The 27,978-nt window shown below is 43.0% G+C and overlaps 1 protein-coding gene across 14 annotated transcripts; it reads left to right on the forward strand.

The window, feature by feature from the left end:
* Positions 1–1,690: 1,690 nt before the first annotated feature.
* LOC127604995 (sodium bicarbonate cotransporter 3-like) lies at positions 1,691–27,637 on the forward strand. 14 transcript variants are annotated; one of them, XM_052072521.1, is made up of 26 exons: positions 1,691–1,846; positions 8,051–8,132; positions 8,370–8,519; positions 8,995–9,133; positions 9,461–9,621; positions 10,168–10,356; positions 11,209–11,592; positions 13,881–13,996; positions 14,993–15,150; positions 15,345–15,432; positions 15,645–15,791; positions 16,038–16,144; positions 16,791–16,965; positions 17,381–17,514; positions 17,627–17,872; positions 19,275–19,380; positions 19,501–19,662; positions 19,887–20,000; positions 20,133–20,294; positions 20,972–21,223; positions 21,293–21,361; positions 21,441–21,614; positions 21,703–21,840; positions 22,304–22,401; positions 23,043–23,150; positions 23,644–27,637. In XM_052072521.1, exons 1-26 carry the CDS (start codon positions 1,805–1,807, stop codon positions 23,723–23,725), a joined length of 3,783 nt encoding a protein of 1,260 aa, XP_051928481.1. In that variant the 5' UTR covers positions 1,691–1,804; the 3' UTR covers positions 23,726–27,637. The 14 variants fall into 14 exon arrangements, with proteins under 14 accessions (XP_051928481.1, XP_051928487.1, XP_051928482.1 ...); XM_052072527.1 differs by lacking the exon at positions 23,043–23,150 and adding an exon at positions 22,612–22,663 and having other exon boundaries at positions 13,881–13,960; XM_052072522.1 differs by having other exon boundaries at positions 13,881–13,960.
* Positions 27,638–27,978: the final 341 nt, after the last annotated feature.

Raw genomic sequence — 27,978 nt, forward strand, 5'->3', positions numbered from 1 at the left:
CTGCACAACTCCTCCCACTATCTACTCAACTCGATGTCGGTTTGGATACACCATGCTGGTCATTGCACGCTTTTGCCCAATTCCCCTTTTGAGTGTCTCCAAGGAGTCAAACTGGATTTAAGGGGCAACTAGGCTTTCCACAAGATCCCACATGAGTGATGTTTGGAGTAGGACACAAAGAGGCAGTCATGTGGAAAAGTTATGAATCAAAATCAATGCGATGGCACTTTGGGAAGCGCCGACAGATTTAGGGATTTCCTGGCCTCTTTCTCTCTCTCTCTCTCTTGGTTACCATCAGAAGGCATCGCCACTTGGGAACAAAGCAACATGCAGCGAAATCTTTTGGAACAGAAGGGCTGTGAGGTTTATGGCGGCAAACGCGGTACGGTCAATACTCATTTGGTGACTTGAGTCAAAGATTTTGACTTCTCTTTTCCAAACCAAACATTATCGCGTGACAGCAGGTACATGGAAAAGTTTTTGCCTTTTTCCCCTTAGTATGGCAAAGAAAACTTTTATTTCTCCAATCATTGCAACACCTCACAGTGAATGTTTGTTTGACTCCCATACTCACTTCACAGGTGGATGCCAACACTGCTTCTTGCACTTTTGTAACTTCTGACTCATCTCCCATATGCATGATTTAGATGCACGTGTCCTGGTTGGTACATAGCACACTTCTTCCTCGTGTGCTAATAGGCTCTCAGTATCTCTACGATTCAGGCTACAATTAAGAGGTGAGAGTTTGAGCTCCCACTTTTTCAGTTCTATTTCAGGGCTACTGAGTGATTATGCCGCAGGTTGATGGGCGGGTGAGGAAAGAGACCTATTTTTACTGGTTATCCTGCCAACATATTTTAGTTTAGAATAGTTCATGTTACCCGAAAGAAATGCAACAATACACATGGGGAATTATGTTCCGTAAGACCAATTAATATTTATATGTAACCTAGGTATAAAGATTTAATTGGCCGATCAAAATTGGGTTTTATATTAGCAGTAAACGTCAGCAAGGTGCGGAAAACATCCATGGGAGATTTAGTTGCAGTAATTACTTAGCAAGGAATTACCAGAACCAAAGGGGCAGCGTATTCTGAATAATGGATTACAGTAAAAACAAGTACCTTCAATAGCAGGAAGGGCATTGTTGATAGAACACTGCCCTCTGCGGGTGATTTTTTGTCAAAACATTTTTAAGAACTCAACGAAAATTAGGTTTTATAGCGGTTCTGATACTGTATATATATCTGAAACCGTGCCTCTGTCACCTCTATTCTGAGTTGGTTGGACCGCTATTCTGGAAAGGTACTGAGACTAGTCTACTGAATATACGCACACGATTCTTGGACAACATCTTCTGTAACTTGACTGTAAATACAGCCTTTTATATGATAATTATTTTGGCTTGTTTTAATGTTCTTGTTTTCTCCTGTGAGTTGTTTCTGTATGTAGTTGACAATTTGTTCAAAAAATATTTTTTAAAAAGGAAACAATTATAGGATGTGTATGAGTGTACAACCACACAAAAAGCCCGCCTTGCCTTTCTGCAGCGAACACAAATCCAACCTTATAACGACGGCCAGCGGTTTGATTGGCTCAAAGTCTACATGTTAAAATTCTATTGGCACCCAACTGCTGTCGATCATTTTACAGGCGTGGCCTTTGACGTCATCGACAAACGCGCAACCGCCAGCCCTTCCCTCCGTTCACTCAAGTGTCACGCTCGCGGGTTTCCTCTACGCGACACAACCGGCAAAAAAAAAAAAAAACCTCACCTGTGGCCCAAAGTCCAGCGGGGAGTGCGATGGATGAATCATCGGAACAAACGCGCCCCTTCTTGAGAACAGTATGTACCCGCTTTTCACAGAAAACAGTTTCTTTACCGTCACGTTTGTGTGTTTCTTTGTCTTACTTGTACGGTTGTGTTTGCTGGGCAACTGGCTAAGCACAAGGGATGCTTCAGGCGACCACATTCGACCGGTCTAACTCCGGCAGCTGCTATTGTTAGCCGGCTTTCTTACTCTGACACGTGGCACGGTGTTAAAGAAGTGGCTTGACTTCGTTAGCGAAAGGGGACTTTTGAGATTAACGCCTTCCGTGGAAATGTGGTTTGTTTCTGTGTGAGTTTGGGGTGGTACAGTTGTAATTTGCTAGCTACTGGGCTAGCCGGGTACGTGGTCGTCGTCCAATTTAGTTTGAAGTATTCAAGTGGTCTAATCCTGACAGAATAGTTTTTTTTTCCAAATAAACATACAGTACATTGAACAAACATGGTCTCCCATCTTCTCGCACGAAACGTTCTCAGCCTTCCAGTTAACAGTAAAGTCGCATTTGACAACTTTCTTCTCGGTTTAAAAAAATGCCATTTGACACAGATCATATGCCAGCTATGGGTCAGATTTGATTTCAGGAAATGTTGAATTGTAGTTTCATTAGAGAAGAGAAAACGAAACAGAAACAGCGTCATAAATAAAGTATAGTATACTTCGGATGAGCCTAGCAACAGAATCCCGGAAACCTGTCAAAACTTCATCACAGAAACGTGGAGCTGTTAATTTGGAGTAAAAAATAAAATAAAAATAACGCCAAACACGTTCAAACGTGCCCGCTACTGCGTTCGAACGTACTTGCCGGCTGAGCGCACAAACGTATGATTTTCCCACGCCAGGGGGAACTGACTTGCGCATGCGCGAGTCTAAACAAAACTTTTTAAAGACAATTTGGACTACATTCGACCGATACTTTCAAAAACTAAAGTCAACATTGTTGATTTGTAATTTTGTGCTTTTATTATGGCAGCAGTGTATGATTTACCGTCAGCATTTCTTTCCCCAAGTCAATACCCCATGGAATTATAGGAAAAGGCTACGTTGTCTCATTTAAAATTCAAGCACGTTCGAATGCATTTGCGAGTACGTTTGAACGTATTTGAATAAATTTGCCAGTCTAAATAATTTTACCCCACACTGGAAGCGGCTTTCCGTACTCCAGATGTGTGCAAAAAAATCCAGTTACAGCTGTCGCTGTTGTGAAAGCGCTATATAAATTAGCATGTATTGTATTGTATTGTAAAAAAGAAACCGGTTCCAGTGCCAAGTTTAAAATGCCAAAATGACTGATGTAGGGTTGCCTACTATGCTTTTGTTTGTGTCCCGGTACTTATTTGTACGTGTATAATGTAAGAATGTGCTTCCTGGTGAGGAAACATGACCCCTTCTCTGCTTAATGAAAAGAGCTCCCTTGCTCTTTTTCCCCAGCCACGGAAGTCAGTGGGTTTAGTGTTACAGAGGCAATAGTTAAGCTGCTGGGATGCCGCACAAATTCTCTGTGTTCATTAAGCCAAGAAAATTCACGTCTTGAATGAACCATTGTCTTGCCGCGAAACTATTGTGCACTTCGACGTCACTGGTACCTCACAGTTGCCTCTATACTGAGTTTCTCTGACCATCGCATGCGTAGTGGGACTGGGCAAAGATCCAGGGCCACTCTCAAATGAAAGCCGGAGTCCATTCACAGTTGAGGATATATGTTCAAATTACCGTTCAGCGAACCTTATTAGGATGAACTTGACTTGTGCCAAAACCCGAGATCTCTGTGTAACAATGACATTTTGTATCAACTTGTATGTCTTGGAATCTGCGGAACCCCTGCACATTTTTACTACCTGTCTTCAACCCACCCGAAATAGCTCCGCGACCCATTTTCAGGTCCCGACCCACCAGTGTAGAATCATTGGTCTAAAATGTTGTTGTGCAGAGGCACCATCTTGCAGGAGGTTTTTACACGTTGGCCCACATGCCAGTTATTGTAAATATTAAAACGCGACTCATCCTCTTGGAGCTGGTGTAGTGATGCTCCTTTTACTGAACAAACAAGTTTGTTTGTTTTATTATTATTTTTTTTTTCCACAGAGAGCTGACAGACTGCATTATTTCACACTTTCATCCTTCACTGTTGCAGGTTTTGCAGTTCCAAATTTGGTTTCACCTTTTCACCATTGCTTTGTGGCGAGTCACGGAATTAAATACAGCGAGACCGATTGTGTTCACACGGTGTTGTCGGTAAGGCATCCAAAACGAATCCTGTTTTATCATTGCTTGTTGCATCTACCTTTGTCACCCACCCCTGCCGCCCCCCCAAAAGAATACTTGCGAGAAAGCCATTCTTTCAATTTAAGTGAAATGTTTCAATGTCAGTGTTGTTTTTACGAATCTTAATGACTACATTCCAAGCTTCAATCCAAAGCCACCGGCTGAAGAATGTCGAGCTGTGTGACTGTTTCCATTTATCTGCGTAGGGGAGGGATTGGTTTTCATTTGTGACCTGAATACCTCAGCGGGTAAACATTTGTATGTCCCCCAAACACACACACACCCCCGAACGTGTGCGTATGTCCTCCATGTGTTGCTGCGTGTGTGCGTTTTTTTAGCTCTTGGCCGGAACGAATAAAATATTTAATGGAGCCACGGTGGGATTGGCTGCCGAGCAAAGAGCGGGCTGACAACCGGGTAGAGCAGAGCACTGTGTTTAGACGCAGCTTGTGTCTCTCCTCCCCCCCGTCTATCTTCCTCATTGCATAAAGACACCAGCAGGGTGACGAGTGTGATTGTGTCTGTACCGAGTGCGTTTCCTACAAGGTAACTGTCAAAAGAGGGGCTCGGGCTAAGCTGCCTGCTGTTTTTGCTAGGGTCTCAATGGACAAACGGCGCGAAGAAAAGCATGTGCTCACGGTAGGTCCTCCTGTGTCCCATCTGCAGTAAGGCTGCATGCATCGTTTGAGGGTTTAGGTTCGGGGTTTGTTTATTTATTTATTTTTGCTCGTCTGGAGAAGAGCGCGATAAAGCAGGGCATGCGCTCCGTGCACCGTAGTCGAAAATGACATCTGAGATTTTCGAAAGTCAAATTCAAGGTGAAAGCGCGAGGGTGTGCATGTGCGTGTGATTAAAGGCTGTTGGTTTATTCAGTCATTTGACACGGCTCCCGAAATGAATTGCGTTCTAATCTTGATTGATCTCGAGGAGCGACGACGACGAGGAGGAACCAGCCGAGACTGTTATGGCTGCTTGAGGGAGCGGGACCAGGAGAAAAGAGAGAAGAAGAGAAGACCGTTAGGGAGAGGTGGTTTAAAATGAGTCTGCCAAGGTCGTGCAACATGCAGGTGGCGCGTGCTGTTCGAACAGATGCCGTTTGCCGACAAGAGTAAACTGTTTAGTGCAGTGATCAGAGTCCCTTGTAATTATCAGGATCAATATATTTGTTGCGATGCAGTCACACGGCGGAACGGATTCATGGGAGAGAGATATTACAATCATATCAGACACGTGGTCTGTTTCTCTCTCCCAACATGCTGCCCTGTCATTTTGAGAGTTCACTTCACAATTAGTAAAACATTGACATGAAGAGAGAGCTACTACGTATCTTGAATCTCACAGCTCCGTTTGTAATACAAAATGGAAACATTTTAATTCTTGTATTTGCTATAAGGCGCACCGAAAAGCATTCAATGTTCTCAAAAGCCGACAGTGCGCCTATTATGCCATGCGTCTCATGTGCGGATCAATATTCTGATTTCTTGGACGTATTTTAAATGTTCTGCAAAGCACTTTGTTGCAGCTATACAAAGGTGTATTGGAATATATTTCTTTAGCATAGCTCCATCTAGTGGATGTATCAAGCAACTGCAGCCACTATGGTAGCTTCTATTCAATGTGCATTATAATCCAGTGCGCCCCATGAAACAGTTTTCAAATAGGTCATTCATTGAAAGGCGAGCCTTATACCACGAAGCGCCTTAGAGCGCGTAAAATATGGTAATATTTGTAATATTTAACTGTCATGTTATTTTAGCCGCGTTTCCGTCTGTGAATTTCAGTTATTTGGTGCCACCTAGTGTACAGGAAGTGTTTCCGTATGTAATCAATGGAAGCGACTCTGTTCACATTCAGCTCAGCCCCACGAGAAAACACACAATACCGTCCTGCGTTGAAATAATTTCGCTATACTTTAACAGAAATCCGCAAGACCGCATACTTTCCAGATTCCCAACAAAAATATGAGCCTCGCATGTTCTTAACAGTGTACTTGGTACACTGTGTTCCCGATATACTCTAAGGCGTAATTAACAGAAAGCGGTACATGAACAGGTGTTATTTAAATAAAAACACATTTGTGCAAATGGAATTTTAAGGCGCTTATGAAGAATAAGATTATTTTTTTTTTCTGAACCAGCTTTATATTTTTGTATGTCAACACTGGATCAGGTGATTTCTAGCTAATACTTGCACCGATTGGTCGGGTTAGGTCAGTCTTCTCTTACCAAGAAAGATTCTAGTTTGCATTTGTTTGGTTGCATCTATATAACGTAAGTAGAGCGAACTTGCTTTTTAGTCCAAAATAACTTGAACTCCCAGCGCTGTGTGATTAGTTCCCAAAAGATCCAGTCCCGTTTTAGTCGCCCTTCCAAATGGACTTACCTGTCTGAGGAAGGTCAAAAAGGCCACCATTTCGTAGGGTGTCCCTGGACTTTGTCACGCAAATCCACTCCGGAGGAATGCAAACATGAGACGCGCGCTTTCGAGTGCACACAGAAACGGAGTCACAGATGGCCTGACTCTGACAATGCAGCGATTATAGTAATACATGTGGGAATCGTCATTTAAGTCAGGCTCATGAGCAGGAATGTAACATGGAAAGCAAGCAAGTGGCATATCGTACATGCTTTTCCAGTACAATAAAAATGTCCACGCGCTCTGTGGTGGGTGACTCACACATCGAGGCCAAGACATGAAGGGAGTGATATCGCCATCGTCTCATTTTCCGTCTGCGCCTTCATCACTTTTTTTTTGCTTTACTTGGCACAAGCACTTTGCTGTGATCGACTGGGGGAAAAAAAGGATGGCGCGTTGAATTCCTTTTTGGTAGAAATTTTGGATCAAAATGTCTCTTGTCAGGAAGTGTCCACGTGAACGACCATGCTCCCTTTTGGTGGTGTCCGGTCCATTCTTATCTCAAACCGGCCCATGCCAACATGAGGTCACTGTCACCCTGTGGTATTTATAAACCATGTGTGACTCTTGTCTCAAACAGGTTTATCCTCTGAGGATATCATGCTTTTTTTCCTGCTCATATATTTGACATTATTATCAATTTGATTTTCCGAGGCTTATCTCTATTGTTTTGTTGTAGTTAGGGGTTGTGACATTTTGGGCCGTATAATGGTGGCGGTATTGGTGTTACGTTATCTCAGCGGTGAGCCCACTTTTGGCCACACACGCTGCGGTAACTAAATACAGTTTCTCCTGCAGCTGTCTGAATGTTCCAACGCTTGAGGGGCTGGGTGGTCAGGGGAGCACTCATGGCACCTTTTTGTCATTGGACCAACCAACCACGTATTGGGCTGAAGAGGTACCTTGCGTTGTGTGCATGTGCACATTTAATGAAAATCATGTTGATATCATCAAGACATTTGCCGCTTGTATTTATTTGATTTATTTTTAACTCATTCAGTACCAGCCAATTCTAGACCAAGTCTGAAAAGACGTTTAAAAACGTCTTTGGGAGCGAATGAGTTCAAATCAAAGCTATTTTTCTAAGAGGAAAAACCGGTCGGTCCTTCAGTGGGGTAAGTGGGCCAGCATCATTAGAAGCTCCCGAGGTCTTCAGGTGACCCACAATCTCATGTAAAGAGGATAGAGTCAAAGGATCAAGCCGGTTATAAGCAGAGCTGGTGACGGGGATTGAAGGGTCGTACGAAGAGTCGCTGTAGAAGGCGTCCCGATTGAGAAAAGTGAAGTAACGTGTCCCACTTCACTTCGTACTGCTGTGTCGCGTTTGGCGGGACTTGTAAATTTTTCTTCTTACTTTTGTGCTGCTGATGAAATGTTGAGCAGTCCATCAAAACTATCAATAAAAAACAGTTGCGCTTCATAAATCTTGCCACGACCAACCGAAACGATCGAACGGAATGAAACCTTCTTAACGTACGTTTTTTAGTCATTCTTTTTAAAAACGGACCCGTCTGTACCCTTCTGTGTGTTTTTTTTCCCCCCAGGGTCTAGATGAGGAGGCAATCGTTGACCACGGAAAGAGCAGCTTCACTATTCAGACAAACTACGAAAAGGACGAATTAGAAAGTAAGTCATCAATATACTCTGCCACCTGGCCGTATTAAATTTTTCTTCATAAAGTTTCCTGGAGGTGATCCGGTGGTTAGCGTGTCGACCTCACAGTGCAAAGGTCGTGGGTTTGATCCCAGCTTTGGCCTTCCTGTGTGTCAAATGCCTCATCTCCCTATTTTTCTGTCGCGTCACCTTTGAGAATGTTCTTGTTCCTGCATTTTATTCCCCCAATTTATTTATTTTTTTCTCCAGGCCACCGAGCTGTGTACGTGGGCGTTCACGTTCCCTTTGGAAGAGAAAACAAGCGGAGGCATCGTCACCGAGGACACAGGCACCACAGAAAGAGAAGGGATAAAGATTCGGATGACGGAAAGGAGGATGACAGGGACTCGTCCCCCTACGGTTAGAACACACCGCCTCGACGTACTCGATTGCCGCTCACCTCCACGCTGCGCTTTGGAATGAAAAGTCTCAAGTTGACCGCTGCTCTTATCACATGACCAGAAGTACATTTGATTCACGTTTACAAACCTTGTTTGAACGAGTCTCTCTGAACTCAATGGATCCTTAATTCACACGTCATGAGCCACATAAAATCGATGGAGGTCATTATTTATAGTTTGTGAGAAAACGGACACACTGATGTAGAGTAATGCTAAACCTAGCGTAATTTCTGGCAGATATTATTGGTCAAATAACCGTTTGAATTACGGCAGGAATTCTGCATGAATTGAGCAGACCATTCCGGTTAGCTTGCATCATCTAAAATTAATGTACTTTTTCGCAGTATGTGTGTAAATTAGTATTATTGCTCCATGTCTAATTATTATAAATAGAATATAAATATGTGCATTCCCTTTGCCCACTCTCTCAACAGACACTCCATCCCAGCGGGTCCAATTCATTCTGGGCACAGAGGACGATGACTTGGAGCATGTTCCCCACGACCTCTTCACCGAGTTGGATGAGCTCTCCTTCCGAGATGGCAGAGCCACTGAATGGAGGGAAACTGCCAGGTCAGACAAAAGCTCCGAAGGAAAAGAACAAAAACGGTGCTGCGTGAAATTATGGTGTCCTCGTTCCCCAAATTGCATTTTAAAAGGTGACACGCGGTCTCCGTTTATGAGTTGCGGGTCTGCAGACACAGAGCAGAGCATATGGTGTTTTTTTTTTTTTTTTTGTTTTTCCAGATTAGACTATGTCACAAAAGTACACATCAAAAATATCCATCCCAAAATGTGTTGCGCAAATTTCCTACCATAGATTTGTTCACCCAGCGTTACGATCTGTACCGGTAATCCAACCTGTGAATGTGTTCATGCTTTTTCGGGATCGGTCTGCAGGTGGCTGAAGTTTGAAGAGGATGTGGAAGATGGCGGGGAAAGGTGGAGCAAGCCGTACGTGGCTACGTTGTCACTGCACAGTTTATTTGAACTGCGGAGCTGCATCCTCAATGGCACTGTCATGCTGGATATGAGGGCCAACAGTATAGAGGAAATTGCAGGTAGACTCACTTGTTTAAATTTTAGTGCATTTATAACTGCCAAGTCGTGACCCATTTTCTAGAAATTAACTCATTCACTCCCAAAGACGTTTTTAAACGTCTTTTCCGACTTGGTCCAGAATTGGCTGGTACTGAATGAGTTAAAAACAAAGTATTTTGCGGGGTTGGGGATGTAAAAAAAAAAATTCTGTGAAAATACATGCGTAGCATGTCACATTTTTCAACGCAGTTTCAAATGAGCGTGACATCACACCAAAAACAAATTGCTAGCCGTTACGTCCGTTATTGTTTTGTATTGCCATTTGTATGTTTCGTGTCCGTGTTTGTGATCAGTTTTAATGGCTTTGTTATAGCGGCACAGGTTGTCAAGGCTCTATATAAACAAAGCTGTATTGTATTGTATTCCCTTTAGTGTATCCCCATCTAGTGGATGCATACCACAACTGCGGCCACTATAGTAGCTTCTATTCTATACGCTTTATAATGTAGTGCGCCCTACATTTGGAAAACGGTTTTAATATTGTAATGCGCCGTTTCCCTCTTCAGACATGGTGATCGACAGCATGGTGGCGTCGGGCCAGCTCAAGGAGGACCTGCGGGCGAAGGTGCGTGAGGCCATGCTGAAGAAGCACCACCATCAGAACGAGCGAAAGCTCAGTAACCGCATCCCTTTGGTGCGCTCCATTGCTGACATAGGCAAGAAACATTCTGACCCTCTCTTGCTTGAAAGAAACGGTGAGATTCTCCGGCGCACTCGTTTTTCTTTTTGCTGCACACGTTCCATGATTGAGAAAGTATTTCTAAAAAACGACAACAACAAAAAAACGATGCAATGTTTATATCTTTCAACGCGTGCATAGAAGGTGGATGGTAAAAGTGAGTACCATCTAGGGATCAAACAATAGAAAAGCAGCAACTTCTCAATGGAAAAAGAGAAATGTGGGTGCTGATGATTGTGTCCGTTTGGCTGGCTTTGGTTTGAAATCATGATCTTGACAAATTTTTGGACAAGCGCATGGCTGCAGCGGTGTACATTTTAGTCATCATTTTAAGATTGTGATCCCAATGATGTCTTTCGTTCACCGTCGGCGATGGTTAATTAGCTCGAACTGGCAACGTTAATTTCTGCGAGCCCGATCGCTGTTAGTTCTGTATCGGTGTTCTGGACTGGTTTGCTGTGGAAGTTTGCCACTGATATTGTTTTTTTTGTTTGTTTGTTTTTCCCCCTGGCATGCAATTTGAAGCTTTGCCTAACTCGTCATGAGGTTGTTTGAGTTTGAATGAGACCGTTTTGTTTATTTTTGGCCTTGTGGACACCCCCCCCCCCCCCCCCCCCCACCACCACCACCTCACTGAATCCTTCTCAGCGTGTTCTGCACTGAACCATTATGTTCGCTCACTTGATGCATGTGTGGATCTCTCGAATAACATTTCCCCGCTGCTCCCCCTCGCTGGCTGGCTCCTTCAGATACCACCCCATTGATAGAGTTGGACTTCACCTGTATTTCCCCGCTCTGCTCCATCCCTTCTTCCTCTTTCTCCTTTCCCTGCCTTCTTTCTCCTTCTCACCGTTGTCTCCTCTACTAGGAGAGGGCCTTTCCTCTTCACGTCTCTCCCTCCACAAGCCAGGAGCGGCCTCTTCTGCCTCCAACCTGCCGCCGAGACAAGAATCCCGCGTTTCCATCCTACTCAACCACCTCCTCCCATCCTCTTCCTCCAACACGGGGCGCCCCCCAGGTCCTTCTCCCCTCGCCACCCCTCAGAGCACCCCCGCGTCCTTTCGGCGTGGCTCCCCGAGCCCCCCGCGCAACCACGGCGCCGGCTTTGGCCCTTATAGCATCCCAGAAGTGGTGGTGTCTCCGCCCAAGGATGACGAGCCGCTTAAGTCGCCAGAGGACGACTCGGCCGTCCCCGAGTTCAGCCGGCAATCCTCCTGTGCATCCCAGGGATCCGAGCAGCTGCCCTTAGAAGGCAAATATCTGTGTAGCCTGCCAGTGTGAGTCACGGCTTGATCAGAAAACACTAGCACGAGCATGACGGCTCCGCTTCCTGTTAACTTTGCGGCCATCTCATCAACTACCCATTGACAAAGCTCACTTCCTGAGGCACCCTTGCTGCTTTCCAGTCATTAGTGCTGCACTCTATTCGCCAGCTGGTTTCTACCACCTCAACATCTCTGACACCCCGCCCTGCACATTTTCAAAGCATTCCTTCATGTCTAGCTTGATCGAGGTTTGTTGAGACCCTTTTGGTCGAGGCGTCGTGGCCACCCGCGGAAAATGCTCTGCGGTGTGATTGCTCGTTGTCCTTTTCTGCCTTGTATGCGATGTGATATTTTGTCTGGTTGGTAATTTAAGGTTGCTCTATTGCAACGCTCCATTTGAGGAAACATGTTGTCTGGTTGTACGGAAGCATCTTTAGTAGCATTCTTCTACGCACTCAACATAGACTTAATATTATGCGTGCAAGCAGCATAGTTTGGCATACGCTTCAGAGGAGACCGGCTTTGGCGGGTCTATACGAGCAACGAAGACTGCACCAAGAGAGACGTTAAATTCTTTCCTCGTTTGTTTATCATTCGACGTGTGTAGGTCTGTGTTTGTCTCATTCTGGGACCGGCTCCAGATCCAAGTGTGGAACGCCGTGTCCAAGCTATCACTTGTTGAACCCGAGAGGTTGTGTGAAAGGGTCATCTTATTATAGCTGCTAAGCCTCTGTAATTGCATCCTCCTCAAAAAGCATGTATACTTTTTTTGGGGTGGGGGGGCAATGGGCAAGTGACTTGACTTCAGTGTGGGGTTTGGGTTACTTAAATGGGATTATCAAGATGTAATCATCAATCGAATTAGTGTGACTTGGTGAAAGTTTAAGGCTTGAAATAGCATTGCGGTTTATTTAGCGGAGTGCTGGACAAGAGAAGACCTTGAATGTGTCCTTTACAGTAATTAATAAATGGCTTGTGTGAAACTTGGCCACATGGGTTTTAAGTAAGTGTAGCCAATATATCCACACACTAAAGATTTTATTTTATTGTATTTTTTGCATAGAGTCATTATTGGAGTTGAGACAATGGAATTTTGCATCGGATTGGTTTTCTAAGACAGTACCATTATTGAGGATGTCGCATATACAATTCATGTCCTGGCAAAACTCATTAGGGTGATATTGACAACATACAGTCCCAGTTCTTCCGGTGCAGTCTCACCAAATTTCAGTTATGTATTTTAATGTTGGCCCATAGATCTGCAGAGTCATCGAAAAGATTGGCGTGGGTGAACATTCCGCCGTTTAGCCGTCCTGAATGAAGAAATTTTAGTGGATGCAACCTAGGCTAATCCCTCTCTTATTCCAAGAGGCTTTGTCGGGTATGTGAGCAATCGGGCTCTTGTTGGGCAGTCACATCTGCCCAGCGTCTATAAACACACCGGCCAAATTGTTGGTAGCCTTCCGTGATGAAAGAACTCAGGGACAGGAATAATAAACGGATAAATACATGAAAACCAACCAATGAGAATCAGGCATGATCCAACAGAATTCAGGGGGTGGGAAGGGTACCAACAGGTTTGTCCATGTCTAATTTTACTTCGGGGCCACAAATTGCATGCTTGAATAAATGACACATTTACACATAATGAATTGGAATTAGCCGTGGCTGGCTTTGCTGTTTGATTTTATGACCAACGTGTGCTGATGCAGTTGCTGCAAATAGATATTGGTGGGGGGGAGGTGGTAGGCACCTGCGAAGGTATACACAGAATAGTACAACGTATTCTGTGTGGACATTTTGACCCCCATGCTGTGTGGACATTACATTTCACGATTCATAACTAGCCGCATGTTAACCGAAGTGCTAGCGTTTCCTGTGTCAGTCTCGAATGAACCTTTTTAAACGTTTATGCAAGTGATAGATGTATGATTTGCCGTTGCGTAAGAATCGTCATGGCTCGCCGGTGTGTTTTAACCCTTTCAGGTACAGCGGCGACGACAGTGGACAGTTCATCATGTTGTCAAGTTAAAGTGTGCATGAAAGGGTTCACTTCTGGTTGAAGTGAATCCATCATCCAATAAGGAAAATGGAAGAAAACGTTCCGTGGACGCGCAAATATTTGAGGTTGAGCTGTTGTTATTTACTAGCTCACGTGGCGGGGTGGGTGTGGGAGGGTGTCGTCATATAAAAATGATCCCTGTACAACAATCCTACGTCCTCGCTCATTGTCTGTTCCCTGTCCAACCGACCCCTCCAACCTGTTTTCTACCAGGACCACTCGTTCATCTGAACTCCGTCCCGAATTACCTGGACAGTGAAAAGGCAGTGGAGAGGCGGCCTTCCAAAGTAGGGGTCAGTAGAGAAAGCAGCAGTGTCGACTTCAGCAAGGTAACCTAACCATAGTGCTGAGCACAGACAGTCTCTCACGGTCTTATGGGCCATGAAGTGATGTCTGAACTTCCACAGGAATTGTGTTGACGATTCCCACCCCACCAAAAAAAAAAAAAAAGAGGGGACGTCACAATTTTCCTTTTCGGCTCATTCAAAATATTTTGCTTTGCATGGTCTCACCATTTCACCGTTTCTGTTCCTCCTCCACAAAGCTGGCAGGCTTGCATGCAAGCTGCCAATAGTGGATTGATTCTAAAAGCACCCATTATGTCCAAAAATAAGGTGGACTCTTTATGAGTCACGATGTACAAAGAGGGACGGAGGCGCCGACTGCCATTGCTCACAAGAGATAGTTCGGTGCCACGGCAGGAAACGCTTCACAGCTTTTGGGACAGTCTTTGCTCAGTACTCTGTCTGTGTCGATCTACAACTGCGTCGGGGAAAAAAAGTTGGGTTTGAGAACACCGAACTAAGCCGTGACTATTTACTATGCTGGAACGGCACATTTAATAAAAAGACGTCATATTAGCTTGATTGACAAAATGCTACAATTCCTCAAACGGTGGCCTCGCTTAGAATGCATATTGGACTGTAATATGGATGACATTTCATTATTTAGAATACATTTGTACGCATAATCGCCTCCACCAAGATGAAAAATCGTACTCTCACTTGGATACAGACCGCAAATAAACCGTTATGAAGAAATACGGCAATCAGAAAAGAGCCACATTTTTACCTTCAGCTCTGATTTTTTTTTTTTTCGCAATGAAAATGTAGACACTTGATATGTTGTCCCAACTTTTCTTCTCATTTGAAGGTTGTAGATGCTAACACTCCTTCCCTTCTTGAGCTATCAAAAGCATAGTAGCAACCTCCCGCTCTGCCTAACGGGGCCCCCCTCCCTCACCTCCCATCCTTCACATTTTGCCGTCCTTCAAATTGACACGGTGCCTCACCCGTAATCGTATTCGTTTGTATCCTTGATTTTAGGTGGATATGAATTTCATGAAGAAGATTCCCCCGGGCGCCGAAGCTTCCAATGTGTTGGTGGGAGAAGTGGATTTCTTGGAGAAACCCATCATCGCCTTTGTTCGACTCTCCCCTGCGGTTCTGATCACTGGCCTCACTGAGGTTCCCGTTCCCACAAGGTGCTATGTTTCTTTCAACATAAAGACGAATAGTGCGTTAGACAGGTTATGGTGTAGGGAGGTACGTTCATCTTCGTAAATAAGATAAGATATCCTTTATTCGTCCATGATTGTATGCACACAGTGTTCCGTATCTCGACCATGCATACATTGAAATTATGAATTTGTATTGTTCATGTGTGTCTTGTACAAAGGTTCCTGTTCCTGCTTTTGGGTCCTCACGGGAAGGGTCCTCAATACCATGAGATTGGCAGATCGATGGCCACTCTGATGACAGATGAGGTGCCATACATCATTTACACTTTAAAACGCTCAATTTTTTTTTTTGTATTCTCTGAGATTATACGTGAAAGCAATATTTAAGTTTATTCAAATACATCAAGTATATGCATCGACGCACTTTATCAAACTCTGCCGCCTTCATGTAAATTCACTTGTGACTGGTGAGCCAATTTTTCAAACTCAACAAAACGGTTCTAATTTCCATGATGCAGATTTTCCATGACGTGGCATACAAGGCCAAAGATCGAACGGATCTCCTATCTGGGATCGATGAGTTCCTTGATCAGGTGACGGTCCTCCCTCCTGGAGAGTGGGACCCCACGATCCGGATTGAGCCCCCTAAAAACGTCCCGTCCCAGGTTGGTCAAGTAAAACTTTGCTCTTTGAAAATTACATTCCGCTACCACGTAGTGTCGATTTGAATTTTTATCTCCTTTTTTTTTTTTTTTTTTACTTGTACTCTCAAAAGACTCTTTTCAATTCCATTGTACAATTTGAAAACGTTTTTTTCCTCTTTTTTATAGACAAAAAAAGCTGTCATTGAATAAGGGTGTGTAGACTTTTTATATTCACTGCTATGGTTGTGAATGTCCTCTAACTCGCAGCTAAAGAGGAAGAGGCCATCGCATCCAAATGGCACGGCATCCCCAGCGGGAGAACTGGAAATGGGAGACGACCACCAAGTGGGACCAGAGCTGCAGAGGACCGGAAGGCAAGTCGGAAACATTTTTGTGGCAGTATAGCACATCGGGAAGATAATTTCAACACCTAGGTGGTTTTTTTTCTTTCATGCTCATTGGCTTCTGCTACAGTTTCTAAGTATGTAATTTATAACTGTGCTTGGTTAGTGAACCAACCAGAAAAGGCAAAAATAAGAAATCCTGATCCAAATCATTTGCATTATAAAACAACATGCCGTTGTTCCATAAAAGCGTTTCAGAGCTGTAAATTTAGTGAAGAAATAACATTTGTGGTAATGGAGAGTGTAAAACATTTCAAAAGTCAGCAGTGCCGGAACCTGTGTTGCTGCCGTTTGTGTCTGACAGTGACCAATTTTCCCGGGTTGTCGCCAGGCGTACAGTGGAGCTTGATATAAACCACACACACGCTGCACGCTAATTTATTTCCACGTTCCCCCCTCCTTTATCACCGTTTCTATAAAGGGTACACAGCCAGCAGGTGCTTTCAAAAAGGCTGGCAAAAGCCCCAAAAAAATAAAAGAATGCTTCACAGGAGAACTCGATAACTGGGTAAGGGCAGATGCAGCAGAAAGGAGATAATAGCCAGGGACAGATTTGAAATGCAAATCAGGCCATTAACATTCACATTTGATTCATCGTACCTGTCTTGTTTTGTAGGATATGCGGCGGTCTGATCCTGGACATCAAGCGGAAGGCCCCCTTTTACTGGAGCGACATCAGAGACTCCTTTAGCTTGCAGTGTCTAGCCTCCATTCTCTTCCTTTATTGTGCCTGCATGTCTCCCGTCATTACGTTCGGAGGTCTGCTTGGGGAGGCCACCAAAGGCAACATCGTGAGTTTGAAAGATTGTTCCTCAAAATGCCCAAAGTTATGCTTTTACCTGACTTTTTAACTCATGAGTCTTACATATTGTCCACCGAACTGGCATCTTGTTTCTATTGTCCAGATTACATTCATTTAATAATTATGATCCTTTGTGGATGTTGCAGCAGGCGGTCGCTTGGCTGTAATTGAGCGATTATTATTCGGTTCAGTCGCTCGGTGTGTCATAAACTGTGCTGCACAGAGATATGACAAGCGACAAGTCGGCAGGATGCAAACATGTGGACAGCTTATCTGGACACTCTCACACGCTCTCAATTTAATCAAAACTCTGTTCTGGCAGGGTTCTTTGCTTTTTCTTTCTCTCTCCTCGCAACCCCCGGTCTCTCTTTACCTCACTCACGCCTTCTTGTTTCTCTCTCCAGAGTGCCATAGAGTCTCTTTTTGGGGCGTCATTGACTGGAGTTGCGTATTCCCTCTTTGCCGGTCAACCTCTAACTATCCTTGGCAGCACAGGACCTGTTTTAGTGTTTGAGAAGATCCTCTTTAAGTTCTGCGCGTAAGTTGAAGCCGTTTACCAGTGATATTTGACATATATTGGCGGGGGTGGGGGGGGGAGCGGCGATATCCATAAGCAGCCATTTTAGTCTTTTTTTCCTCTTTCACCTCAGCGACTACGGACTGTCCTACCTGTCGTTGCGAACAAGCATTGGTCTGTGGACTGCCTTCCTGTGTCTGGTCCTGGTTGCTACGGACGCGAGCTCCCTGGTCTGCTATATCACCCGATTCACCGAGGAAGCTTTTGCCGCACTCATCTGCATCATCTTTATCTACGAGGCGCTTGAAAAGCTCTTCCACCTCGGAGAGCATTACCCTGTCAACAGCCACAACGTCCTGGATAACCTCACATCATATTCGTGAGTATTTGCATTCGGGGTTAGTTTTTGTTGTTGTTGTTGTTGTTTTTTTGTTATTATAATGAACAGACCGTGTTGATTGTCTGAAACTGGGATGGATGGATGTTCAGTAACTGCCTACTAAGCTATCGAGTATCGCCTCCTGCTCACCGAATGAGAGTGAGGACGTGATATGAAAAATTGATGCACACACTCGATCAGGGTTGTCAAACTCCTTTTTGTCGCGGGCCTGATTTTAGTTAGAGTCCCTTGGAGGGCCGTTATGACTGAAGCCATATAAAGAAGTCAAGAATAATGTTTTATTCACTGATTGTGTAGGTGACTGTAATGGGGGGGGTAACAAGAAAATTCTAAATCACTCCTATTTATTACAAATGAGAATTTGAAATTTTGGTCGAGATTTTAGCAAGAATCATTAAAGTTGACTTTGTTTATTTTCTTTTGCGGGCCATTGAAAATTATGTGGCGGGCCAGATCTGGCCCCCGGGCCTTGAGTTTGATACCCGTGCACTCAATGTTGTAACATAAATGCATACATCACAAACGTGTAACACAAACCTACCAAATGCTTTGCGTCTTAGCGTCAGTGTACTGGATGTCTTTGTCACGGCACAAATGCACATTTGGTCGTCGACTGTCAATTTCTCCTCAGCAGCTGAAAAGTAAACACACCGGCACGGCGACAAAGTGGAAAGAATGTCGTATATCAACAAAAGAATTCTTGGCAATGAACAGTTGAAAATTGTATGACAATAAATATTTGTGGGGAAGGTTACTTGAGCTGTCAATATATTCATAATGTCCGTACCACGGGCAGTAAATGAAAGAAATCATATGAAGGCATTCCGCCACATCTCCAAGGGGGCACACTTCTGTGCCATGTGGTGGAATGACTGAGCCTGGACGAACACACAAACTAACTACCGGTAGTCTTTTTTTTTTTTTTTTTTTTTTTTGAGCTTGCTAGAATTGCATTTTCAACGGTAGCGGGAGCCCTTTTAACCCTTTCAGGGACAGCGGTCCCTACAGTGGACAGTTTGTCATGTTATCAGGTTACAGGTTGTCCTTTTTGGTGCATGAAAGGGTTACCAAAAAAAAAAAGCTTCTGACTACTACTGTACATTCAGTCCTAATATTTATTGGACTCACCAACGCTTTCCCTCAACCCGCCCGAAAAAGATTTGGATTAAGAACACAAAAATCAACCCGTCAGAGAATTATGAATCCTGCATTTAAATCAGCAAAAGCATTTTTTTCTAAATCGTATTTGCTAGATTCGTTTGGATGCTCACATCAAAGTTGTCTCACAGACGAAAATAGAATAAGCCCACAATTTATTGACAAGTTCAAAATGTGCAAACGAAGATTATTATTTGTCATCCTGGATTTCTGTTACCTCCAGGTGTCAGTGCTCTGAGCCAGCGAATGCCTCCGCTCAGCTCCTGCTGAAATGGAACCAGACGGGTTACAGTGCAGACTCCATACCGTGGAGTAGCTTCAATGTTTCGGTGAGCCGGCCGCACAGTGACCTCCAACGTCGAAGGCATTTAACTTCGGTCACATTTGAATGACCGTAGAATTTGCTCCAATGACTTTACACTTAAATTACTGTCCTATGATTTCTGTAGATGTGTAAAATGCTCAACGGGGAGTTTGTTGGCACAGCCTGCGGTAACCATGGACCCTACATCCCAGATGTTCTCTTCTGGTCCATCATTCTCTTCTTCACCACCTTTTTCTTGTCCTCTTTCCTCAAGCAGTTCAAAACGGAGCGGTACTTCCCCACCAAGGTTGTTTTTTTTAATTTTTTTATTTTGCATTTTAGATTTTAGAGCAATATTGATCTCAAAATTGTCTGAATGTAATTGCCAGCTCTCACATGGAGAATTTTGTGGACCCAAAGCACAAATGTTTCAGCTACCAGTTAATCTTAACTTATTGTTCTGTGTTGGCTAAAGTTAGCTTGGTCTAAATTATTTTTGTTTTGTTTTGTTTTGGGCTTTTTTTTTGTTAGGTGCGATCCACAATCAGTGACTTTGCTGTCTTCATAACTATCATGATTATGGTCTTGGTGGACTACTTAATGGGGATCCCTTCACCGAAACTAAACGTCCCTGATCGGTTTGAGGTAGGCGGATTTATTATTTTTTTGTATGTATATATCATTGATGCAAATGATCTTCTTCCGAGTAGAAGTTTACCACTTTTCCAGGCTGTCCAAACTAAATCTGGCACACTTTTGCCATCTTTCCCCGCACAGCCTACTTCAAAGAACAGAGGCTGGCTGATGGACCCATTAGGCGAAAACCCCTGGTGGACGCTGTTGGTGGCAGCGCTTCCTGCCCTGTTGTGCACAATTCTCATCTTTATGGATCAGCAGATCACAGCTGTCATCATCAACCGCAAGGAGCACAAGCTCAAGGTCGGTGCCAGAGTTTTCATCGTTGGAAACTTTGCAGGGGAATTAATGAGGAAGTGGCGATGCACTGAACATATTAATAGCTATGGTGCCAGTTATGTAATGGGAACTTTAAAGGTAACTGGGGGAAAAAAATAGATCATTTTTGTATCATACATGAAATGGATTATTGCAAAAGGTCTTAAAATTTAAATGTCTTCAAAAAATTCCCATGCGTCTTTAAAAAAAAAAAGCGCACTGTAATTCTTGCGCTAAAATAACCTCAGCATCAAGGAACCCAGCACACACAACACACTTGGCTGAAATCACTCATATCTGGGGTGCGATTTTGTAAATGTTTTTGCAAATGACGACTATGGCTTCCGTGAGCAAAACGACCAGGGGGAGACTTCTCAAAACCTCTCACAACTATTGATTAACTAAAAAAAGCAAAGGGCACTACATCGGTTTTTGTCTAATGTTATTTAAAACCTCTGGGGAGGCTGCATCTCACAGCACCGCTCATGTCCAGACTGCAGATAAATTGTTTGCGTAGGTGAAAATGCACAACCAACCATGACCGTATAAAATCTATCATATTGATATCTATTTTTTAGTATTTAAACTTAAATACTACTCCCCCAAACTGTAATCACATTGAGTCTTATTTGAGCACACTTTTCTACTTTATCAACCTACAGAAAGGCTGTGGCTATCACCTGGACTTGCTGGTGGTGTCATTCATGCTTGGCGTGTGCTCCATAATGGGCCTGCCCTGGTTCGTGGCGGCCACCGTCCTCTCCATTTCGCACGTGAACAGCCTCAAGGTGGAATCTGGTTGCTCCGCTCCCGGAGAGCAGCCCAAGTTCCTCGGCATCCGGGAGCAGCGCGTCACCGGCTTCATGATCTTTGTCCTCATGGGCTGTTCGGTTTTCATGACATCTGCGCTCAAGGTGAGAAGCGATGAGAATGAATCTTTTTTCCCTTTGTGCAATGTTTTCGATAACTTCTACTCTTTGCAGTTCATTCCAATGCCAGTGCTGTACGGAGTCTTCCTCTACATGGGGGTCTCCTCTCTGAAAGGCATCCAAGTGAGTTTCTGAAAAGGTTGCCCAATGAGAACATGTTTCCAAAAGCTTTCCTGATTCGTTCTTTTTATTCCCGCCGCAGTTCTTTGACAGAATCAAGCTGTTTGGCATGCCTGCCAAACATCAGCCTGATCTTATTTACTTGCGCTACGTGCCGCTGTGGAAAGTCCATATCTTCACCCTGGTACAGCTCACCTGCCTGGTACTGCTCTGGGTCATCAAGGCCTCTGCTGCAGCCGTGGTTTTCCCCATGATGGTAGAAAAGTCACAGTTGACACACTGTGAAAGGTTCAGATTTTTAAAGGGGATTACTGCATTGTTTATTTTTGTTTTTTTTTTCACAGGTTCTTGCACTGGTCTTTATCCGGAAGCTTCTTGACTTCTTCTTCAGTAACAGAGAGCTGAGCTGGCTCGACGACTTGATGCCAGAGAGCAAGAAGAAAAAAGAGGACGACAAAAAAAAGAAAGCGCGGGCAAAGCTGGTACTTCCGTTGTGTTCACATTTTTTCTCATGTTGTCGTCTAGTGGGGGGGAAAAAAGCTCTGTAATTTAGGAACAAGGATCAACTGAATCTTATTTTCAGGATTTTGGACCATGGAATTATAATTATAATTTGATTCTGTTTCAATGAAAAATTGTTGACAAATTCATCAAGAAGAAATTGAAGTCCTATTCAAGTCCTACACCACACGGAGAACCAAATCAGACAGATGCAAGCGTGTAAGGCATTCAGTTTTGGGGTTTTTTTCTATTATTAATATTTTGCCATGGCAGCCCAACTCAGGAATTTGCAGGATTTCAGACCCATAATCCGGCTCCAAAACTGAAATCCTGATCCATTCTGCACAATTTTTACCTTCAGATTCCCGGAGCAGTTTTGCTGTGCAACAGCGTAGATTGATCCAGTATTCTCACTCATCCGGTAATACATTTTTTTTGTCTCAGGAAGCAGAGTCTCGATTGCAGGACGAAGAACTAGGACTGCCGGTCAGCTACGAGAGCTCCAACCTGCTCAACATCCCAGAAAAGACCCTCTCAGGGAGGTTCGTCATACCCATTTTTAAAAATAACACAATGAAATCATGTTCCTTTTTATTTATTTTTTTTTTTGTATGGCACCTCCTTCGCTATCATTTCTAAAATGTTTTGAAGCATACGTAGAAGTTTCAGTGGCAGTGAGGAGATGTACTTTAGGGGGCTGACATGAACAAAAATCGGTCAGAACGTTCTTACTGTATGTCCATCTCGAACAGATCATACAGAATAGGAGTAGTCGCAGACGACAGCCTCCGGCAGGAAGAAGAGGTAGCAAGACGGCGTGTCTGGAAAAATTTTGATGCACTTGACTGCGTCCTAACTTTTCACACTGATTCTCTAGAGCCAGTGAGTGCATGGCCCAATCTCTCACAAATACGCAGACTTGATATCAAACAGACTTTTTTTTTTTTAATGTTCAAATAACATAACCGTGTCTGCATATTCAACTAACCTTACTATGATGTTCATCAATGGAAACTTAACACGACTGATTGCTGTAGTGTGTCATTGCGTCACCGATGTACTGTACGTGCATGTTTGTCCTGCAATCCTGTCGATTTTTTTTTTTTTTTTTTTTTTTTTTTTAAACGTCTGCCTGCTTGTCTTCTCTTTGTTGGTGTTTGTGTATTTGCATTTCGGCACGTAGTTCTGAGCTTGATGCCATGGTTGTAAATACTGCTGATGAAATGGCCCAAAATGCGGCGTGGAGAGCAGTGAACTTGAGCAGCGACTCGCAAAGCCAACATAGTGGAAGGTAGCTATGCAAAAAAAACCCCCCAAAACCCCTAAGTTCTAAAATGACGCAAAAAGGTTCGACCAAACCAGACAGAAAATGACTACAACAGGTATATTTTCTTCTCTTTGCTTAGCAGAGGACATTCTTTGCCTCTTCCACGCTGTGTCTAAATCCATTAGAGCTAAGTGCTGCCCTGCATGTTGCAATAAGTTGCAATAAGAGTTGTTGATTATTGCAAAAGTTGCTTTCTCAACTCAACTGTATTTATCTTTTTTTTTTTTTTTTTTAATTATTGTGTTCAGGGTGGTCCTTCTCGTGTAATACGTTTTGCACTAAAGTCACCGGAATAGTTGTTACTTCCAGTGAGGGACATGACTTGACATGACATTTGAGCCTTTATTTTTATTTTTATTCTCCCAAAGTCAAAAGTGAAGCATCCACTGTCTTTCCTGTATTCTCCCGTGCACAATCTCATCTTGTATCTGTGCCATTGTGCCTTCATTCTTAACAGCCGGGAGAAGGCGGCCTGCGTTAGAGTGGACATAAGCCCGGAAACACCAGGAGAAAGTTCCAATGCGGAGACCTTCTTGTGATACACAACTCCTCCCACGCGACACAACAAAGCTGAGGGGGCACCGACATAACTGTACGCGCAGCTTAGCCTGCTAAGCTAGCTTCAGCACAGCAGGTGAGCATCACTCGGGCTGTGCGGGTGACCACTTTGCCATGTCAAAGTGCTATGAATGCGGTGTAGACGACGGTATTCTGCCCCAATGTCCTGACTTAATTTTTTAAAAATCATTTGCACCTCTGATGCCAAAGGAATGGGCATCTTCGACTGAGTGTCATTGTATTAATTTCGGTTTTATTATCATCGCCATTTTAGTCCGTCACCGTACTGCGTTTACCGGGGGGGTTCAAACTTTTTCATTTGAGGGCCACGTACAGAAAAACGGAGGGATGAAAGTGACCGCTTGAAAATTGGACATGTTGAAACTACTGCTGTCAAGAGATTAAATTGAGATAAGTTAATTATGATCTGTAATTAATTGATCAAATTAATCTAATCTAAAAATTGCTGAGAAAACCCCTATTTTCGTTTGAAATTCATTACATTCTTGAGCATTGAGGCAGATCAAAAGATTCACATCACAAAAAAGTGGTACTACAAAGTATGTTATTGTTTTTAAACTGACTTGAACAGATGCAGTCCTAGCCATTTACTTTCTCCTGTATTTGAGGCTGATCCCAAATCCTACCTGCAACGTTAGTTTCGACCACAAGGGGGAATATCACAGTTTTGTTTTTGTAAATCTCCAAATAATTACAAAATAAAAATAAAAGAACACCAGGTCCATAAAAAGTGCTTAGGTCAACCTATCAAAAACGGTAAAAACACTTTTCTGAGCAATACAAGTAGTGAACACGGAACTTGCTTCAGATAATAAACAATCAATAAAACAGACCCATAAAGCACAGTGCTGTAATTTAGCACTTCAGAAATAACACGGTTCATCATTTGTTACACATACAGCATATTTGACAGTAAAGTTGTATCCAATCCAATGACAAAATGAAGTGCTGAAATAAACATCAACCACTTGTAATAAGCCACAGAGGATACAGCAGATATGCTGACTTCATGCCTCGTGTTCTCCTCGAGTTTTGTTGGCAAAGAGCTTTGCTCTGCCTCCCTCTATTGCTAACGCTTTCGGAGCTAACGTTAACTGTGGAATCTCGAGAGTAGTTATGCCGCAAATGACCCTTGGGCCGTCGTTTGAACACCCCTGCCGTATACAGTATGTACCGCTCACAAGTACTGAGCAGCGAAGTGCAGTACCTTCAGTACAGTGAAGTTCATGTTCAAGACGACACCAGCGCCATTCAATGAAGGCCATTCAGGAAAAATCTATGCCAGTGGTTAATGTCTCATAACTGATGTGACAAAAACCATAACGGAGGAAAGAAGTACATAGAACTCAACACATACTGTTACATCATCGCTGGTCAAACAATCACCTTGTAGGGATTTTCTCTTGTAAGAGAACAGTGCTGCTTAAATTTCATTCATTGTTATCATCAGAAACATATTATATATATTATTATATTTTATATATATATATGTATGCGTGTATATATATCCACAAATATGTGTGTGTGTGTGTGTATATGTTGAATATGAACGCGGTTATATCTACTGCAATGTTATGTAAAAATAATACTTCAGAGGCCATATGAAGTCTGTACTGTACAATAAGCACTTTGCTAGCGTACTTTCTTACCCACACTGAATTCAAATGTCAGATCATTATTATTGTTACTATGAGCATTGTTTTTCTTATTTTTATTCTTATTTTTAATTATTAAATGTTGCTTCTTCTTGCAATTTGTTTTTAGAATTTTCAGTTACATTTCTCCAGAATTTCTGACTATGGTCACAGAACCCTCTCTCGCTCTCACCTTCTCTCTCTCTCTCTCTCTCTCTCGCTCTCCCAACGACATTTTTAAGTGGTGATTTTATTTATGAATGTTGACTCAAACTGAGAGCACCAGAGCTCTGCAGTCATTGACATCCCATGCCCCTACCCGATTCTCATGTTTTTACTTAACTGTGCTGCTATCATGGTAGAAATGATGACGATAATAATAATAATAAAGGATTTCCCCAAGTACAGTGGAACCTTAAAAGAAGTGTATTATCGAAAAAATTATTTTGGTTTTCTTGTCATGGCCAGGGAGCCCCCATGCAATCTGTAAAAATGTGCAATCAGTAGACCGTGATTGTAATTATTATTTAAGGGGGGGCGGGATAGTTTTACCCCCACACTCTTTTTAACACAGTTATTAAAATATTTCACAGTGCCTGTTCTCACTCTCGCTGTCAACAAATGGGAGACCGTCGTCGGAACATCACTTTGGGGTCATGAAAAAAATTGTCTTTCTAAACCATGAACAGACATTCTTAGCACATGTGCCAGTCGCTTCCACTGACACCGTCACAGAACACCAGACTGGTGAATGCAGTAGACAGGAAATATCCGGCCAATAATCCCTTATGTTTATTGCCACCTCACTCAACAAACCAGTCCCTGCTACTTTAAGCTTGACAAGAAAAGGGCAGCGTGAGGTATGCTGTAAATCTTAATCCTTCTCACACAAGCATTAAAATAATTTAACCTCACTTGTGGTGTAACCCAATACAATGCGAGGGGTTATGAATGTGTATGGCAGCCAGCCAATGTGTGGGTTAGATTAACATCCTGCATATTTTCTTTGGGCATTCTTTCTCGTCACTGGCATTGTTGAATCTGGTACTTCTTTTTCGAGGTCCCCACTCACCTCTAAAAAAAGGTTTAATTGCTTGTAGATACCACAACATGATGGCATAACAACGAATGAACGAACGAACGACTTGATCATTGTTCCTTGGCACCAAAAAACGCCACAAGGTGGCAGCAAAGCACAACTTTTATATTGGACAGGACTTTTTTTCCGCTAGAAAATAACAGTACCGCCCCCCCCCCCAAAAAACAAGCAAACAAAAAAAACAGCGATTTGCGAAAATATGATTGTATTTGCTATTTTGTACAACTTGGTTGTTCCACTGTACTTTGTGGCATGTCCCGCTTTTTTTCACGATGCTGACAACATACATAAAACACCACCAGCCAAATGTTTGTAGTGGGTAAAAAGAAACTAGGTAACCCCCCGCCCCCCCAAGTTAGTTGCACCTATTTTTATACTGTCTGTATTACTTTATCGTGTGCGTATGTGTGGTGGACAAAAAAAGTATTTTAGTGACATTTTATGCAAAGCAAATATTTGTACTGTAAATGTGACATTTATACTGTTCTACAAAGCCGTTCTAATTTTCGCTATGCGCAGTCTCGTTTTTAGCAATAAATGTCCCATGTCTATTGGATTCATGACACTAGCTAATAATCCAGGTAAGGAATACAGTAATTGTCGCTCTCTTTGTTGTGTAGCTGTGGTGACGATGTGCCTTGTCAGATCTCTTTTATGTGCGAGTGTGGTACTTGGAAATTCTAATTTAAGTGTTTCGATACATGTACACGTATCCACGCGGTGGCATACAGTAAATAAATGCCAAAGACGAAGCGGAATCAGTTTCGAGTGGACCAGTGCGCTATTTATTAACTGGGGTGCCCTTCGGCCGTGTCTGTATTTAAATTGGAGCCACGAGTCACAGACGGCAGTTTGACGAATCGAATACACGTTTACGCGTGCGCTCTATTGTCATATCTTGACTGTTTGCTCGCAACATGGATGGCTAACTTCATTCGGTTGGATCTTGACATACGAATCGGGTTTCAAACTGGAAGCGAATGCTGACCAATCGAGTTGTTTGATACAAAAACATGTTGAATCTAAAAGCGTTCAGAAAGAAAGTCGAGATGTGTTCAAGTGAAGCAAACTGTCTAGTTAGCAAGAAGGAATGACTGACTGTATGTCAAGGTGAAAAGCAATAAATATAATATAAACTGGTGTTTCTCTATTCTTTTGAGTTTTGGTTAATCTGGTTCCTTCTTTTCATAAAGATTGGGGGGGGGGGGTCTAGCAACTTAATTCGTACTTGTTAGTCTGATTCGGGTTGAACAATTTTGAAAAGCAATCTAACTGCAATTTTTCTTTCTTCCCCTCTGTAGTGATTTAATCTGCGATTGTTTTTAAGAAGGTTCTCCCATGTATTTTTTTAACACGTAAGGAGTTAATTAATCTGTCTTGTAATTAACACAATATTTAAAATGCATCAATGTTTTGGTTTTATAGTGCCTAATTGCAACATTTGGGATTTAAAAATTGCAATGTCTCTATAAATTCAATC

The sequence above is a fragment of the Hippocampus zosterae genome, chromosome 7 (assembly GCF_025434085.1).
Source record: "Hippocampus zosterae strain Florida chromosome 7, ASM2543408v3, whole genome shotgun sequence".
Taxonomy (NCBI): domain Eukaryota; kingdom Metazoa; phylum Chordata; class Actinopteri; order Syngnathiformes; family Syngnathidae; genus Hippocampus; species Hippocampus zosterae.

What these genes read in the sequence shown, in the direction of transcription:
- LOC127604995 (XM_052072513.1), top strand. Translation starts at nt 1,805, where the DNA reads ATGGATGAATCATCGGAACAAACGCGCCCCTTCTTGAGAACA. An exon ending in CGAAAAGGACGAATTAGAAA is followed by an intron (nt 8,133 to 8,369) that starts GTAAGTCATCAA and finishes TTTTTTCTCCAG; the next exon opens with GCCACCGAGCTGTGTACGTG. An exon ending in GCAAGGAGCACAAGCTCAAG is followed by an intron (nt 20,295 to 20,971) that starts GTCGGTGCCAGA and finishes ATCAACCTACAG; the next exon opens with AAAGGCTGTGGCTATCACCT.